Source organism: Triticum urartu, chromosome 3A (assembly GCF_056163025.1).
Source record: "Triticum urartu cultivar PI428250 chromosome 3A, HENAU_Tu73, whole genome shotgun sequence".
Taxonomy (NCBI): Eukaryota; Viridiplantae; Streptophyta; class Magnoliopsida; order Poales; family Poaceae; genus Triticum; species Triticum urartu.
In genome coordinates, this window is record NC_141875.1 from 250,335,811 (window position 1) to 250,351,383 (window position 15,573).

General features: G+C 43.5%; 1 protein-coding gene across 1 annotated transcript; it reads right to left on the reverse strand.

Moving 5' to 3' along the window:
• Nucleotides 1–371: 371 nt before the first annotated feature.
• Nucleotides 372–5,834, reverse strand: LOC125544003 (coatomer subunit beta-2). The gene is made up of 4 exons (XM_048707527.2): nt 3,676–5,834; nt 2,210–2,719; nt 1,499–1,584; nt 372–918 (listed from the first exon to the last, which is right to left on the reverse strand). Exons 1-4 carry the CDS (start codon nt 5,725–5,727, stop codon nt 714–716), a joined length of 2,853 nt encoding a protein of 950 aa, XP_048563484.2. The 5' UTR covers nt 5,728–5,834; the 3' UTR covers nt 372–713.
• Nucleotides 5,835–15,573: the final 9,739 nt, after the last annotated feature.

A 15,573-nucleotide genomic window follows, 5' to 3' on the forward strand; every position in this document is an offset into this window, starting at 1 on the left:
ATCCCTACTGCGTCTTCGACCGATACTTCCGCGAAAAGGACTGCAAGGATGCCTGGAAGGGCAAGGGCAGTCATTGATGATCTTCTCCACCATAGCCAAACATGCCAAATTTTGATAGTCCGATAGCATGTTGTAGTAGCCAGACGATGTAGCATCATTTACATAGTTGCATGAGTTTGTATGGATTTGAGATATGCTAATTGAGGGATTTGAGATATGCTAATTGAGGTATCCAGTTGAGATTGAAAATTTGCGGCTTGACCGGTTAGTGTCCGCGTCCGCGGGCGTTTGAGAGGTCAGATTTGCAAAGTCCGGTTGTAGATACTCTAATATGTATATTTCTCGCAAAAAAATGTATATTTCTCCAGATAAAAACAGGCAACAGTATTATATGAATGGAGGTCGGTAACACAATATCATAATTGATCTACCTGTAAGGGTCAACAATAGAAATTTCACGTCTATTTCTACAACGCCATTTATCAAGAAAGACCTATAGCGAAAGGAAGTGTCAAGATCGTTTTTCAGCTCCCAAGACTAACTTCCCTACGATCCTCTTCTTTTATCATTCTTCTCTTTGATATTTTGTACACAAAAGCTTCCTGTAATTAATTCAATCAATCCCATTGTGCCTCTAGTATGACACTGGCAAGTGGATCTCTTGAAGGAAACATGTCATACAATCCGGTGTTTGTGAACAGGCAACATCAGAATTAACTGCCTCCCTTCTGCTTGAGGGTAATCTTATCTCCCAAGCTAAGCGCGATTCCTTGTGTCTTGCTCCTTATTCTGATGTGACCACTAAGCTTGCCATCGACTTGCTTCTCAATGCTGATGTTCACCAAAGCATCTTCTCCGAACACACTCTTGGCATAAAGATTAGCAGCAATGTAACCGCATTCCCCGTCAAGCGCAGACCTGGTTTCGGAAATTCCATTACAGACGAAATCAGATAAACAATGGACTGCACAACCTAACCAGCTATCCTCAAGAGCAGAATCACCTTATCAAAAACAGCTGTCAAAATTCTAATGCATCAGAATAACGAAAACTGATGCCCTATTTAGTATATGTCATGCATGACTATGTGAGCACCATAAATGCTTCGGTTTGTGCAATTTTATGCTCAGTTGTCAGTTATATAATATGAAAGCAGCTCATAATTTTTTTTCCGGATTAATCCTAGATAGAAATTAGGAATCTTAGCATTGAGTTTATGAAAGAAATGTTGAGTTTAAGAATCTTAACAGGTCATCACTGAACACTGAAATAGGCACTCACAACTGAAGTCTACATCTCAAATGTTTAAACCATATTCCACATGTGTAAATTAAATTAAATTATTCACGCATCTGACTAATGATCGCACACATATTGGTACCATGTATGCCTTGTACATGTAAACATATACTCCACAAACAACTATGCCAGTACATAACAAAGCACTCATAATTCTTATTTGCAAGGCAGCATACGAAGTCCATTGTGTAAAACTTACGGTGGTGTTAGACACTTCATGTTTGTTGACCTGATAACATGATTCAAAAATTTCTTCTCATCTTGAATTACAGTATTCACTGCAACCTGATAAAAGGACACATAAAGATGTGGTAAAAAACTGAAATACGAAATAACAAGAAATTTGTAAACACAATACAAAGGGGCAACATGACAATTTAAATGCACTCCATATGAGCCAGATGAAATGACAGAGCACAACATTTAGAGAAGGTTTTCAAAGCAAATAATAATAACAATAAAGTCAACCAAAGTAAAAGTTAAGAAGTCTGATATAAAGAACTCACACAAGCATGATTGATAAGAAATAACCCACAAAGTAGTTTAAGATAATGACTGCTTCAGCAATAAAGGTCAGAAGCTAAAAAGGCAACAGTATTTCAGCAAATAACTAGAGCTTATTGCTTAAAGTTTCTCATTGCAGCTTGATTTGGGGGATATAAGTCTATGACCTACTACTTGCCATGAATTATGGATAATAATAGTGTGGTAGAGTAAGCTACCTAAAGCAATTGGTCAAGTCAGAGACATTAAATCTAATAGATTTTTACAGATATCTTGGCTACATGAACAAAAAAAAAGATTAAGCAAATTTTGTAATCAGCTGAGGTAACTTGCTACAAAGAATGGGGAACATCGTGCAGATGAAGTTTCCCAAGGACTCCATTGTGCAAAGAAAGAAGCATATTACCTTGTTTTCCCACTCAAATTCTGCCCACATGTTTCGGAAAGTAACATCTGCGCACGTAGCAGGTGAGATGTAATCCATGATGTCAATGTGAATATCATTTAGGACAACCACTGATCGTTCCATCACATTAGATGTCTCATAAACAATGTTCCCAAATATGACTCCAGTTTCTGTTGAAGAAACCTTGATATTGGCACGTACTTGCTTGCTTGACTCAGGAGCCAAAGTATAGTTCTGAGGACGGTCAACAAGTTTGAGGTCTCCCATGGTAGCTAATTCCAAACAAAGGTTCTGAAGTGTCTCCTTTGTGCGGTTAACGACAGTAACATCAAGTACAATATCATAATGATGAACTGTCACAAATGCTTCAGCATATACAGGATCACTGAACCCAGTCAACTGAAGAATGCGATTAAGTCTATTTGCATCATCTGTTTCCTTAGTGAATCCACCAGTTGCAGCCTTCAAATCATCTTGGACCTCGTCCTCCAACTCAAGCTGGCTCATGCCCTAGGAAACAAAATAGAAAATGCCAAGTTTGTTTTAACAAGGGGATGAACAGATATAAAGCAGCACGCTAGCAAGTTCTGGCAATTATGAGCTCACCATCCAGGACAATACACAATGATACAGATAATTTCTACTGAAGCTTTGCTGTATACTACATCCGTCGGGAAATACTTGTCGCTCAAACGGATGTATCTGGATGTATTTTACTGCTAGATACATCCGTTTGAGCGACAAGTATTTCCGGACGGAGGGAGTACAACGCTAAGGTAAACCCTTTTGTTTCGAAGCAATTGGTCCATTTCACGTGTATCAACCTAACATGCGTAAAACCTGTCTTGATCAGTTGGTTTTCTATCCAGTCAAAGAAGATAAAAGTTTCCTATCTATCCTCCTAGAAAAATCTAGACAACCTGACATTTGGCGAGTATATCAAATCCAATAAACACACATAAACCTAAACCATTCATGTTCAAACAAGGGTATTAACAACTGAACAACAGCAGCAATTAAAACACACACTAGTGAACTACCACGTGTAATACTGTGGTATACAAAAAAGAGCATGAGAAAAGCTAATCAAGCTTTCTTTAAAACCCAAATGCATTGAAAGATGCTAAAAGAAATTGGGCGAGGACTTCTAGGACTACTGGGCAAGTAAAAATGTTACCAGACATGGTATACACGTATCATTCTTAAGGATCAAGAGACTAATGCTGACTGTACAGCAATTACAAAATCCATTTTGCCTGGATGCAAGATAAGAGTACTCCATATGCTATGCAATAACTTCTCAACAAATATTAGATTCATGATGCCAAGCACCAAGTAATGCATTTACTATTAGAAGCTTGGAAATAGAATGGTTGTAAAGCCAGCTGCCAATTAAGCACTAGCCAAAGAAAATGTGGCAATTTCCATAGGGCAAAAGCAACAACTGATAAGTAGTTTTTACTTGCCTTTCTGCTCTTGAGGTGGTAGAAGTCAATAAGATCATCTGGCTGGGCATGAGAGATCTGTGCCTTGGCCCTCATCTCCTCTGTCTCCCTGAATTGCTTCTCAGCAAGCATCTTGGCAAAACTCTGTCTACATGATTGCAACCAAATCCTCCTCAGATCATCACCAGTGTTGCAAAGCAACCTCACACAAAGCACAATCCTATCATATGAATCATTATCAATCGGTTGGGGAAGGTAGGAGGATAGTCCCAGCTGCAGAATAGACGTCATGACCAGCAAGGCCCCAGTACAGGCCTTGTTTGCTTCAACCTTCGATCGCTGCACCTCCTCCAGCCTTAGTACCAGTTTGGTAAGGGTACATGCCACAACTGCAGCTAAGAAAAAATCACCTGACAGAATGAGTGATCTGAGATTTAGGGTCGATGCTAATGATCCAGGAGTAACTGGAGTCGAAATGGCCTCGGTAGCAGCACTCTGTGTGGCATAAGTGCCATCTGCAAGAACAACAGGCCGCCTGGAAGACACAGTGACAGAGTTCACCACCGGCTGGGCTGGCTTGGAGGAATCAGTTGTCTCCCCTTCCTCTGAGATAGTGAAGAATGGTAGATCCCCAAGGCACTGCTTGATAGTGGCAATGGCGCTTTCGACCTCTGATAAAGATAGGGAGTACTCACCAAGGATCCAGAGAGCGATTGAGCAGACACGGGATGCCCGGATCTGGTAGAAGATATCACTCAGCCTCTGTATCATGGACACACACAGCTTGGGATTAGTCTCAGTGATCTCACGCACAAATAACACAACATCAACTGCCGCAGCGACATTAGTGTCACCAAGGAAGTCCATGAGAAGGTGCACCACCGATCCAGCCACCTCTGGGTATTCCACAGCACATGCATGAATCGCTTGCACCAGCATCTGACGGTACTCACCACCCTTGTCAAGCTCCCCTGATTGTGTCTTGACCACCTCCTTCTTGAGATAAAGCACCACCTCCTCCACATTACGAGGAGTGAGCAGATCGAGCACCAAATCCAGCACCTTCCTCTTGACATCCAAATTCGGGCTGGCAAGTGCACGCAGCACATCCATTACTACATCCACCATCACATCCCGGTGTGACGTGTGCAGCTCATTCAGACGGTCCAGGAGAATGAGCCTGACATTGCTGTCACTCTGCGATGAGAGGAGCTGGCAGTATGTTTCGGCGGCAGCTCGCACTGCAGTGGGAGCCGAGGAGAGAGACACGATAGCACCCGCGCACTCATACAGAACCGCGGTGCTTGGAGAGGAACGGAGGGATAAAATGATCTTGATATACCTGCCCTTGTCGGCACGGTGGTTTGGAGGGCGGCAGACCTTGCGGATGAGATCTACTGCGGCCATCTGGAGGAGATCGGGCCACTCCATGACACGCTCGGCGTTGGAGAGCAGGTAAGCCACAGCACGTTCCGTCCCACAGAGGCAGAGCATGACGAACGCGTTTCGCCGGGCGGAGGCGTCCTGCTCCGACGCGAGTGCGCGCTCGACGAGCTCGGGTGCGTCCGGAATGAGCTGATCGCCTTGCGGGAGGCGGTAGATAGCCGAGATGGCGGAGAGCGCGTGGCGGCGGATGAAGTGGTGGCGGTGCTCGAGATTCTCGAGAATGGAAGGAACGAGCGGCTCAAGCACCTCCGGCTCGGAGAGGCGGCAGAGGAACCGCAGCGTGACGCCACGGATGTACTCGTTGGGGTGCTGCAGGTTGTTGCGGAGGTTCTGGCAGATGAGGATCATCTCCGGGAGAACGCGGCCGGCGGCGTCGCGCTTGTCAATGATCTCGAGGTAGAGGAGCAGCAGCTTCTGAATGGTGTGATCCTCGGAAGGGAGGACGTAGCGGACGATGGTGATGAAGAGCGTCGGCAGTGTCTCGCCATTGAGGAGGAGCATGACGGCGCGCTTCATGGCCTCGACCTTAGCGGCGACGTCGCTGCCCTCCAGATCCGCCTTGATCTCGTTCGCCATGGCGGCGGACCCCTTGTCGAAGTGGACAAGCAGCGTGGACGGCTTGTCCATGGTGCCGGACGCGCGCCGGAAGCGCCGGCGGGTGGGTTAACGGTGGTTAGATCAGGGCTGGACAGAGTGGATCTGGATCTGGGCGGGTGGAGCGGGAAGAGGGGAGTTGTTCGTATATATATTCCTTTCGGGTTTTTTACTTCGCGTATAAGAATTAAGCAAAGTTTTACCAAAAAAAAGTTTATACTAGCAGCTTGTTTGGTAAACATTTGGGTAGGGGAATATGAGTTTTTTTTTTCATCGAATTTAGGACTTTATTCATAATAACAAAAATCGGTTACAGTCTGCCCGTAGGCTAGCACGTAGGAAAACTGGGCTAACAACTAGCCAACTATCCGTCCCATCAAGCGTACAGGCACGCTGAGCACAGTGATGGCCCGGCACATTCAAGTTCCTATCGACATGTCGAACCGAAAAGGAAATAAAGTGTGGTACAATGTCCAATAATGATATCTATAGAGTATCTTTATAATCACCCAATTACGTTGTGACATTTGATAGCACACAAAGCATTCCTCCGGTATTCGGGAGTTGCATAATCTTATAGTCGAAGGAATATGCATTTGACATGAAGAAAGCAATATCAAAAAAACTGAACGATCATTATGCTAAGCTAACGGATGGGTCTTGTCCATCACATCATTCTCCTAATGATGTGATCCCGTTATCAAATGACAACACATGTCTATGGTTAGGACACATTAACCATCTTTGATCAACGAGCTAGTCTAGTAGAGGCTCACTAGGGACACGGTATTTGTTTATGTATTCACACATGTATTTAAATTTTCGATCAATACAATTATAGCATGAATAATAAACCTTTATCATGAATAAGGAAATATAAAATAACAATTTTATTATTGCCTCTAGGGCATATTTTCTTCAGTCTCCTACTTGCACTAGAGTCAATAATCTAGTTTATATTGCCATGTGATTAACACCAATAGTTCACATCGCTATGTGATTAACACCCAAAGGGTTTACTAGAGTCAATAATCTAGTTCACATCTCCATGTGATTAACACCCAAAGAGTACTAAGGTGTGATCATGTTTTGCTTGCGAGAGAGGTTTAGTCAACGGGTCTGTCACATTCAGATCCGTATGTATTTTACAAATTTCTATGTCTACAATGCTCTGCACGGAGCTACTATAGCTAATTGCTCCCACTTTCAATATTTATCCAGATTGAGACTCAGAGTCATCCTAATCAGTGTCAAGCTTGCATCGACGTAACCATTTACGACAAACTCTTTGTCACCAACATAACCGAGAAACATTTCCTTAGTCTTTTTTAGGTACCCAAGGATAATTTTGACCGCTGTCAAGTGATCTACTCTTGTATCTGTAACATCTCAAATTTTCAATTTGGAATGTTATACATATATCATTCATGCATAATCATATTTCATTGCATCTCGTTTCGTGATCCTCGAAATCCTAAGCAACTCAAGGACCCTCGGAAAGAGTTGGGGATTTCCCTGTTTTCATATTGGAGTTTTATCGAATATTGAAACGAGGATTTTTGGTTTTAAATATTTTCCCTCCAAAAATATTTCATATTAAAATATATGAGAGGAGATAATATGAATTTTCCAAAATAAATGAAATATTGGAGGAAAAATATTAAAATCAAATATTGGATTTTATCCGGAGTTTATTGCTATTTTATTTGAAATAGAAAAATTGCACGTTTTTCAAAGTTGCATTTTAGGGCCAAGAAAATGTTCATCTTGTTCTAAATATTTTATTTAGACGGTGAAAATTTGTTTTGGCATTTTTAGATTTTTATTTTATTTATTTAGGATTTTTTTAGTTCGACGGAGTTATTTTTTTAAAAAAAGTTTCAGCGCCGGACTGGCCGAAGCCCAGCCGAGCCGGCCCGCTCGCCGCCGTCTCCGGCCTGGAGACTGCGCGCCGCGTCGCCGCCCGACCCGGGAGTCCGGCCGGGACTCCGCCTCCCCGCCGCCTTGCCCCCTTCTCCAAGCCGACCCCCCTCTTATATACGCCGCCCCCGACCCCCCCCCCCCCCGCCGCCCTCGCACCCCGCCGCCGCAGCCCCGCCTCGTCAGAGCATCGCCGGAGGTAACGCCGCCGTTGTCGTCGCCGTTTTTTTAAAACAACCTAGTTCGTTTTTTTAGATCGGTTTGACGGTTTTTCTCGGTTTAGTTATTTTGCGGATGTTCGTTCGTACGTTCATTTTAACGAACGTGTTCACTCGTTAGCCGCAGACAACGAACGCCCGTTCGTTAGCCTGTTCGTTAGTTTTCTTTTTCACGGATTTCCCGCGATTATTTTCAATCGCGATTTCTGATCGGATTTTCGTTTTAGTTTATCTTTTCGCTCGTTTGTCGGAATCAGGCGATTCAAGCGCCTAGATCTTCGTCTCGAAACCCTCTTTCCGTTTAACCAACTTGAACAAGTTTTTGCTACTGTAAAAATTTGACCTTAGTCCAGATTAGCAAACGGATCTTGTTTCTTTCGCAGTTTGAGTTTCGTTGCTCCGTTTGATTTGGTTCTTTTTGCAAACCGGAGTTCTTAAGTTGAACCTTCTGGTTAGATCCTCTTATTTGATATTTACTTGTGTTTCTTTGCTTGATTGCTTATGTATGCTATTGTTTGTTTGCGATAGAACACCCGGAGTGCGAAGCGTGCTACTATGAATCCCTAGGTTTTGCGGATCATCAGCAAGGCAAGTAACACTTTGATCATACCCCTTTATCACCCAGTTTTTATGCATTAGTTCCAATCCTCAAACAATGCATGGTTAGGATGTGATTAACATGTGGGTTGGGAAGTAGTTGATGAGGTAGAACCTATTACCCTGTTATTTATCAAACCCTTGGGAGTTACTTCTACGTGTTGCTTTTATTGCTATGCTATACTCGTAGACGTGGTTTGGGTGAGTGAAATCCATGACAAATGTGAGATTGTTAATTAATGGTTCAACTTAAGGTGGCAACTTGAATACACATCTGGGTGGGTTGTTTGTTGGACACCTGGGGAATCCAGTGTTGTCCTACGATATCCCGGAGTACCCGTGTGATAATCCTATGGTCCGCCACCCAGGCTCAAAGGGAACCGAGATATTTTCATGCTAGAAACTTCCGTGTGCAGCCACAAGCTATCGTGGGCTCTAGCATAGTTAAGTAAGCTGCGTGAAGCTCCCGAAGAGGTGGATCAGAAGGTAGAGGGATGTAGGTTGGTATGGTCTGCCCGGAGTAAGGGGTTAATGCTTCTGAAAGACTGTGTCTCGGTCATCCGTTTCTCAAACACCATGTAGTGTGAGAAATCCAACGGAGGAGATCGAGTCTTGTGGGGAAAAGTGCGCAAACCTCTGCAGAGTGTATAAACTAATCATGGTTAGTCGTGTCCCCAGTTATGGACATCTTGAGTATCTAGTACTTGGAGTATCATAAGTATCTCATCACTCTAGAATAATATTGTTGGGTTGTTAATTACTTTAATTGGGATTGAGTTGGAGGAACCTTCTCAATGATGTTTCAACTACCATGATAGTTAAATAAAATCTATTCCTTTGTTGTAGGAAAAAATTGGCTTTTCGCAAAAACTATAACCATAGAGCTTTCCACCAGCCAAATATGCATGTAGTGATAGCATTATTCTGTTCTTGCTCTACTGTGTTACTTTGCCAGCATATTTCATGTGCTGACCCGTTTTCGGGCTGCAACTATTATGTTGCAAACTTTTCAGACGAGGAGTAAGATTCGTTAGGTCGTTGCCGTGCAGCTCAGTTATGTCGTTGGAGTTGATGGACTCACTTTATCTTCCAAGCCTTCCGCTGTTATTGTATTAGATGGCCTTAAGCCATATTTATTGTAATAAGTTCTCTTTTGAGACATTCGATGTAATAAGTGTGTGATTGCTACTATGTTATAAATACTCGAGTACTGTGTGTGTCAGTATTACCGATCCAGGGATGACACTGAAGCACAGAGACTTGACCGTTTGAGGTCGGGTCGCTACAAGATGGTATCAGAGCACACGCTGAGTGTAGGACACGACCACTAAGCTAAATCCCTAGATCACTATTCTCTTCTCATTTCTGACTCCTCTCCATTTTCTACTCTTTAGGATGGCAGACACAAGGAACAAGTTTGCACAACCGGATGAAGAAGCACCTTTTGGACGACACTTGAAGGAAGTCACTAGGTACTTGAACATTGGAATACCAAGCTTCACCGGGACTTACAACGCCACTTTACTAGAAGAGGAGCGATGGATGATTCAAGTTCAAGTTCCAGGAAGGACATTCACGCCAGTCACTAAGCCCATAAGTTTTCCTTCGATGCACCAACCTAGAGTCTAGGAAAGAGTATGGCAGCTCACATCACCATGGGACGCGTTGGATAAGTTTATCATAAGGAGCTTAAGGATACTATCTATCAGATTTGTGGGCGCCGAGATGAGCAATGGGAGATGATCAACACCAGGAAGGATAGATCAATTGTAGCTTTCATCCAGGAGTTAAACCAACACATTCGTCGCCAGGAGAACCAGATGTGCGCAGGAATGATAGACCTGAAGAAGGCAATGACTAGGATCACGGAACTAGAGGAAGAACTTAAAGATACACATGAATATTATGAGGAGGAAATCATCGTACTAGTGGAGAAGAATGACAATCTGGAAAGGAAGCTAGGAGTATTCCTGGGAGACCCCGCACCAGGAGGAGAAGACGAAGAACCCAAGGAGATTCGTCCGGAGGACTACATCATCATCGACGACACCGACTCGGACCCCGACAATAGCGATGATGACTATGAAGACGAAGCTAGAGCAGACATCATGGAATCTTCAACCGAAGAATATTTTTAGTAGACCACCACATCAGTAGTAGTATTCCACCATTTAAATAGTATAGTCCGAGCACTTTTGTATTGATAGTTAGATCGATTGTATGCCCTTGCTTGATTGATTGAGTGAAATGTTTGTGTTTGTCTCATGTGCATATGGGTAGTGTTTTCTCATTAGACCTCATTCTATTCTAATCTCTCCCCTCTAAACCCATCAGATGCCTCTGAGACGTGACCCTGGATTTACCTTCCCACTGGAGCTCACTCAGTTGATCCAGTAGCAGAATACCCTGATGCAGTTGTTAGTTCAGAACCAAGGCAACAACAACAACAACCCACCAGTTGATAACTTAGCCCGATTTCTGAGGTTGCAACCACCGGTGTTTTCCAGTAGCACCGAGCCCATAGTAGCAGATGATTGGCTCCGCAGGATTGGAAGGGAGTTAACCACTACAGGATGTACAGATGCTGAGAAGGTGCGTTTTGCCGCACATCAGTTGGATGGACCCGCAACCTCATGGTGGGAGAATTACACTGTCACCTACCCTATAGCAACTGTTACATGGGATCAGTTTCAACAAGCTTTCCGTACAACCCATGTCTCAACTGGAGCTATGAGTATGAAGAAGCGTGAGTTTCGCAACTTACGCCAGGGGAGCCGTACTGTGGCTCAGTACGCGGATGAGTTTAACAAGTTATCTCGTTATGCCCCTGATGATGTGGCCACAGATGCCGCAAAGCAGGAGAAGTTTATGGAAGGGCTGAATGATGAGATGAGCATGCAGTTGATGGTGGCAACATTCAACAACTACCAGGAGTTGGTAGATAAGGCTCTTATGATTGAAGTGAAGCAGCAGCAAATTGAGAGCCGTAAGAGGAAGTATGGACAAGGAAGGTATAACTCAGGAGCTCAGCAGAAGCCTCGCCTAACCCCGAACTCGGGAGGACTTGTTCATAACCATGGAGGCCACACTCATAATGGAGGAAGTAACCATAATCATACTGGCCCAAGGAATGGGAATGGGAATGGAGCAAGCAACAATCAGAAATCGCTCCAATCCAGTCACACCCGCGAAGAGAGACCTGAGCCACGTTACTTGTTTCAAGTGCGGGAAGACTGGACACTATGCCACGGAGTGCCCTGAAGCAAAGAATGGAAATGGCAATGGGAGCGCTGGAAAGAAGCCCAATCCATTCAACAAAGGACAAGTGAACCACGTCAACGTAGAGGAGGTTGAAGAGCAGCCAGACGCGGTTATTGGTAAGTTTTTGGTTAAGTCTTTTACCGCCCTTGTTCTTTTTGATACTGGTGCATCGCATTCATACATATCAAGGGAATTCGTGGATAAGTTTAAACTACCAACCCAAACCATTATGACCCATTTGTTAGTGAGTTCACCTGGAGCAGAGTATATGGCTAGTCGATGGTGCGACCAGATACCCTTAACCATTGGCAGCCATATTTTTCCGATCTAATAATCTTGGAGTCACAAGGATTGGATGTGATATTAGGAATGGACTGGATGTCAAAGTATGGAGGAAGCATTGACTGTGCTAGTAAGTCAATTTGTCTCACCACCCCTGAGGGAAAAAGGATCAAGTATGTATCTAGGCATGCGCCAAGGAGTAGCCAAGTAAATACCCTCACGGGAGTTGTTCAGGAGGAAGTGCCTGTAATGAAGGATTACCCGGATGTTTTTCCAGAGGAGTTGCCAGGCATGCCACCGGATCAAGACATCGAGTTTTTGATAGAGCTATTGCCAGGCACCGGGCCTATATCAAAGAGACCATACCGGATGCCCGCAAATGATCTGGAGGAGATTAAGAAACAAATCAAGGAGTTATTGGAGAAAGGTTACATTCGACGGAGCTCATCACCATGGGGAGCCCCAGTGCTTTTGGTCGAGAAGAAGGATAAGTCCCTAAGAATGGGTATTGATTACCGTGCGTTAAATGAGGTGACGATCAAGAACAAATACCCACTGCCGATGATCAATGATTTGTTTGACCAGCTGCAAGGAGCCATGGTGTTTTCAAAGATCGATCTGCGATCTGGATATCACCAACTAAAGATACGAGAGAAGGACATACCAAAGACAACATTCACCACATGGTACGGGTTGTATGAATATACGGTCATGTCGTTTGGACTGACTAACGCCCCTCCCTACTTCATGAGCATGATGAACAAAGTGTTCATGTAATATTTGGATAAGTTCGCTGTGGTGTTCATTGATGATATAATGGTATACTTGAAGAACGAGGAGGAGCACGAAGAGCATTTGCGTTTAGTTCTCGAGAAACTCAGGGAACATCAGTTGTATGCCAAGTTCAGCAAATGCGAGTTTTGGCTGAAGGGAGTTGGATTCCTTAGACATGTTATATCAGGAGAAGGTGTAGCAGTAGATCCTACCAAGGTTCAGTTAGTCACTGAATGGTTGGCACCCACTTCAGTTAGCGAGATCCACAGTTTTCTTGGACTCGCAGGATACTATCGGAGATTCATTGAGAATTTTTCCAAAATTGTGAAGCCAATGACGGAGTTATTGAAGAAGGATACCAAATTTAAATGGACAGAAGAATGTGAAGCGAGTTTCCAGGAGTTAAAGAAACGTTTCACTACATCCCTAGTGTTGATTCTGCCGGATATACGCAAGGAGTTTCAAGTGTACTGCGACGCCTCTCGCCTAGGACTTGGAAGTGTGCTTATGCAGGACGGAAGAGTTGTTTCGTATTCCTCGCGACAACTGAAACCGCACGAGTTAAATTATGCCACGCATGATTTGGAGTTGGCTGCCGTAGTGCATGCGTTGAAGACCTGGAGACATTACCTTATTGGAAATCGTTGTGATGTGTACACGGATCATAAGAGTTTGAAGTACATATTCACACAGAAGGAGCTAAACCTTAGGAAAAGGAGATGGTTGGAGCTTATAAAGGATTATGACATGAAGCTTCACTATCATCCAGGCAAGGCCAATGTCGTAGCAGACGCGTTGAGTCAGAAGAGTTATGCTAATACCCTAGTGAGCACGGGATTGCCGAAGGAGTTAGCAGAGGATCTCAGGGAGCTTCGATTAGAGATTCTTCCTAGAGGTTTTGTTGCAATAATGGAGGTTCAGTCTACATTGTTAGGAAAGATTCGAGAAGCTCAGAAGGATGACAAAGAGGTTGCCGAGATAAAAGAGAGAATGAGCGAAGGAAAGGCCAAAGGTTTTCGTGAGGATGAGCACGACACCTTATGGTTTGAGGTCCGTGTTTATGTGCCCAATAACACAGAGATCAGGAAGTTAATACTTCAGGAGGCTCATGACTCACCATAATCGATACACCCTGGAAACACCAAGATGTATTTGGATTTGAAGGAGCATTTCTGGTGGACTGGTATGAAGAAGGATATTGCCGAGTATGTAGCCGTATGTTAGAGAGTGAAGGCTGAGCATCAAAAGCCAGCAGGATTGTTACAGCCTATGCCGATACCCGAATGGAAGTGGGATAAACTTGGCATGGATTTTATCACCAGATTACCCAGAACCAAATCAGGATATGATTCTATATGGGTAGTAGTTGACCGCTTGGCCAAAGTAGCTCACTTTATCCCAGTGAAAACCACCTATACAAGTGCAAAGTTGGCCAAGATATATATGACCAGGATCGTATGTCTGCATGGAGTTCCTAGGACCATCGTATCAGATAGAGGGACACGGTTTACTTCAAAGTTTTGGCATCAGCTGCACCAAACTTTGGGGACAAGGTTGGAGTTCAGTACGGCATTCCACCCGCAGACAGATGGACAGACCGAGAGAGTCAACCGGATTCTGGAGGATATGTTGAGGGCCTGTGCACTAGATTATGGATCTAGTTGGGATGACAATTTGCCCTATGCAGAGTTCTCATACAACAATAGCTACCAAGCCAGTTTGAAGATGTCACTGTTCAAAGCCCTGTATGGACGAAGGTGCAGAACACCGTTGATGTGGGATGAAGTCGGAGACCGACAGTTGTTTGGACCAGATTTGATCAAAGAGTCTGAAGAGAAAGTTAAGTTGATCAGAGATAGACTGAAAATAGCTCAGTCCAGGCAGAAGAGTTATGCAGATTCAAAACGCAAGGAAATAACCTATGAAATTGGAGACATAGCATATCTGTGAGTGTCACCCCTGCGAGGAGTGAAACATTTTGGAGTTAAGGGAAAGTTAGCCCCGAGATTTGTAGGACCGTATCGAATTTTGGAACGTATGGGGGAAGTTGCCTACAAGTTGGAGTTACCTGAAGGACTATCAGGAGTTCATGATGTATTTCATGTTTCACAACTAAAGAAGTGCCATGCTGAGATGGCCGATATACCGTTAAGAGATACAGTACCCTTGGTGGCGATTCAGTTGGACAGTGATTTGACCTATGAGGAAAAGCCAGCCAGGATTCTTGAATTTGCCAGCCGAGTCACCCGCAACAAGGTTATCAAGTTTTGCAAAGTTCAGTGGAGCCACCATACCGAGAATGAAGCCACCTGGGAACGAGAAGATATTCTTCGCAAAGACCACCCACACCTATTCTCTAGCCAACCCGAATCTCGAGGGCGAAATTCATCTTATGGGGGTAGGTTTGTAACATCCCAAATTTTCAATTTGGAATGTTATACATAGATCATTCATGCATAATCATACTTTATTGCATCTCGTTTCGCGATCCTTGAAATCCTAAGCAACTCAAGGACCCTCGGAGAGAGTTGGGGATTTCCCTGTTTTCATATTTCAGTTTTATCGAATATTGAAACGAGGATTTTTGGTTTTAAATAGTTTTTCCTCTGAAAATATTTCATATTAAAATATATGAGAGGAGATAATATGACTTCTCCAAAATAAATGAAATATTGGAGGAAAAATATTAAAATCAAATATTGGATTTTATCCGGAGTTTATTGCTATTTTATTTGAATTAGAAAAATTGCATGTTTTTTAAAGTTGCATTTTAGGGCCAAGAAAATGTTCATCTTGTTCTAAATATTTTATTTATACGATGAAAATT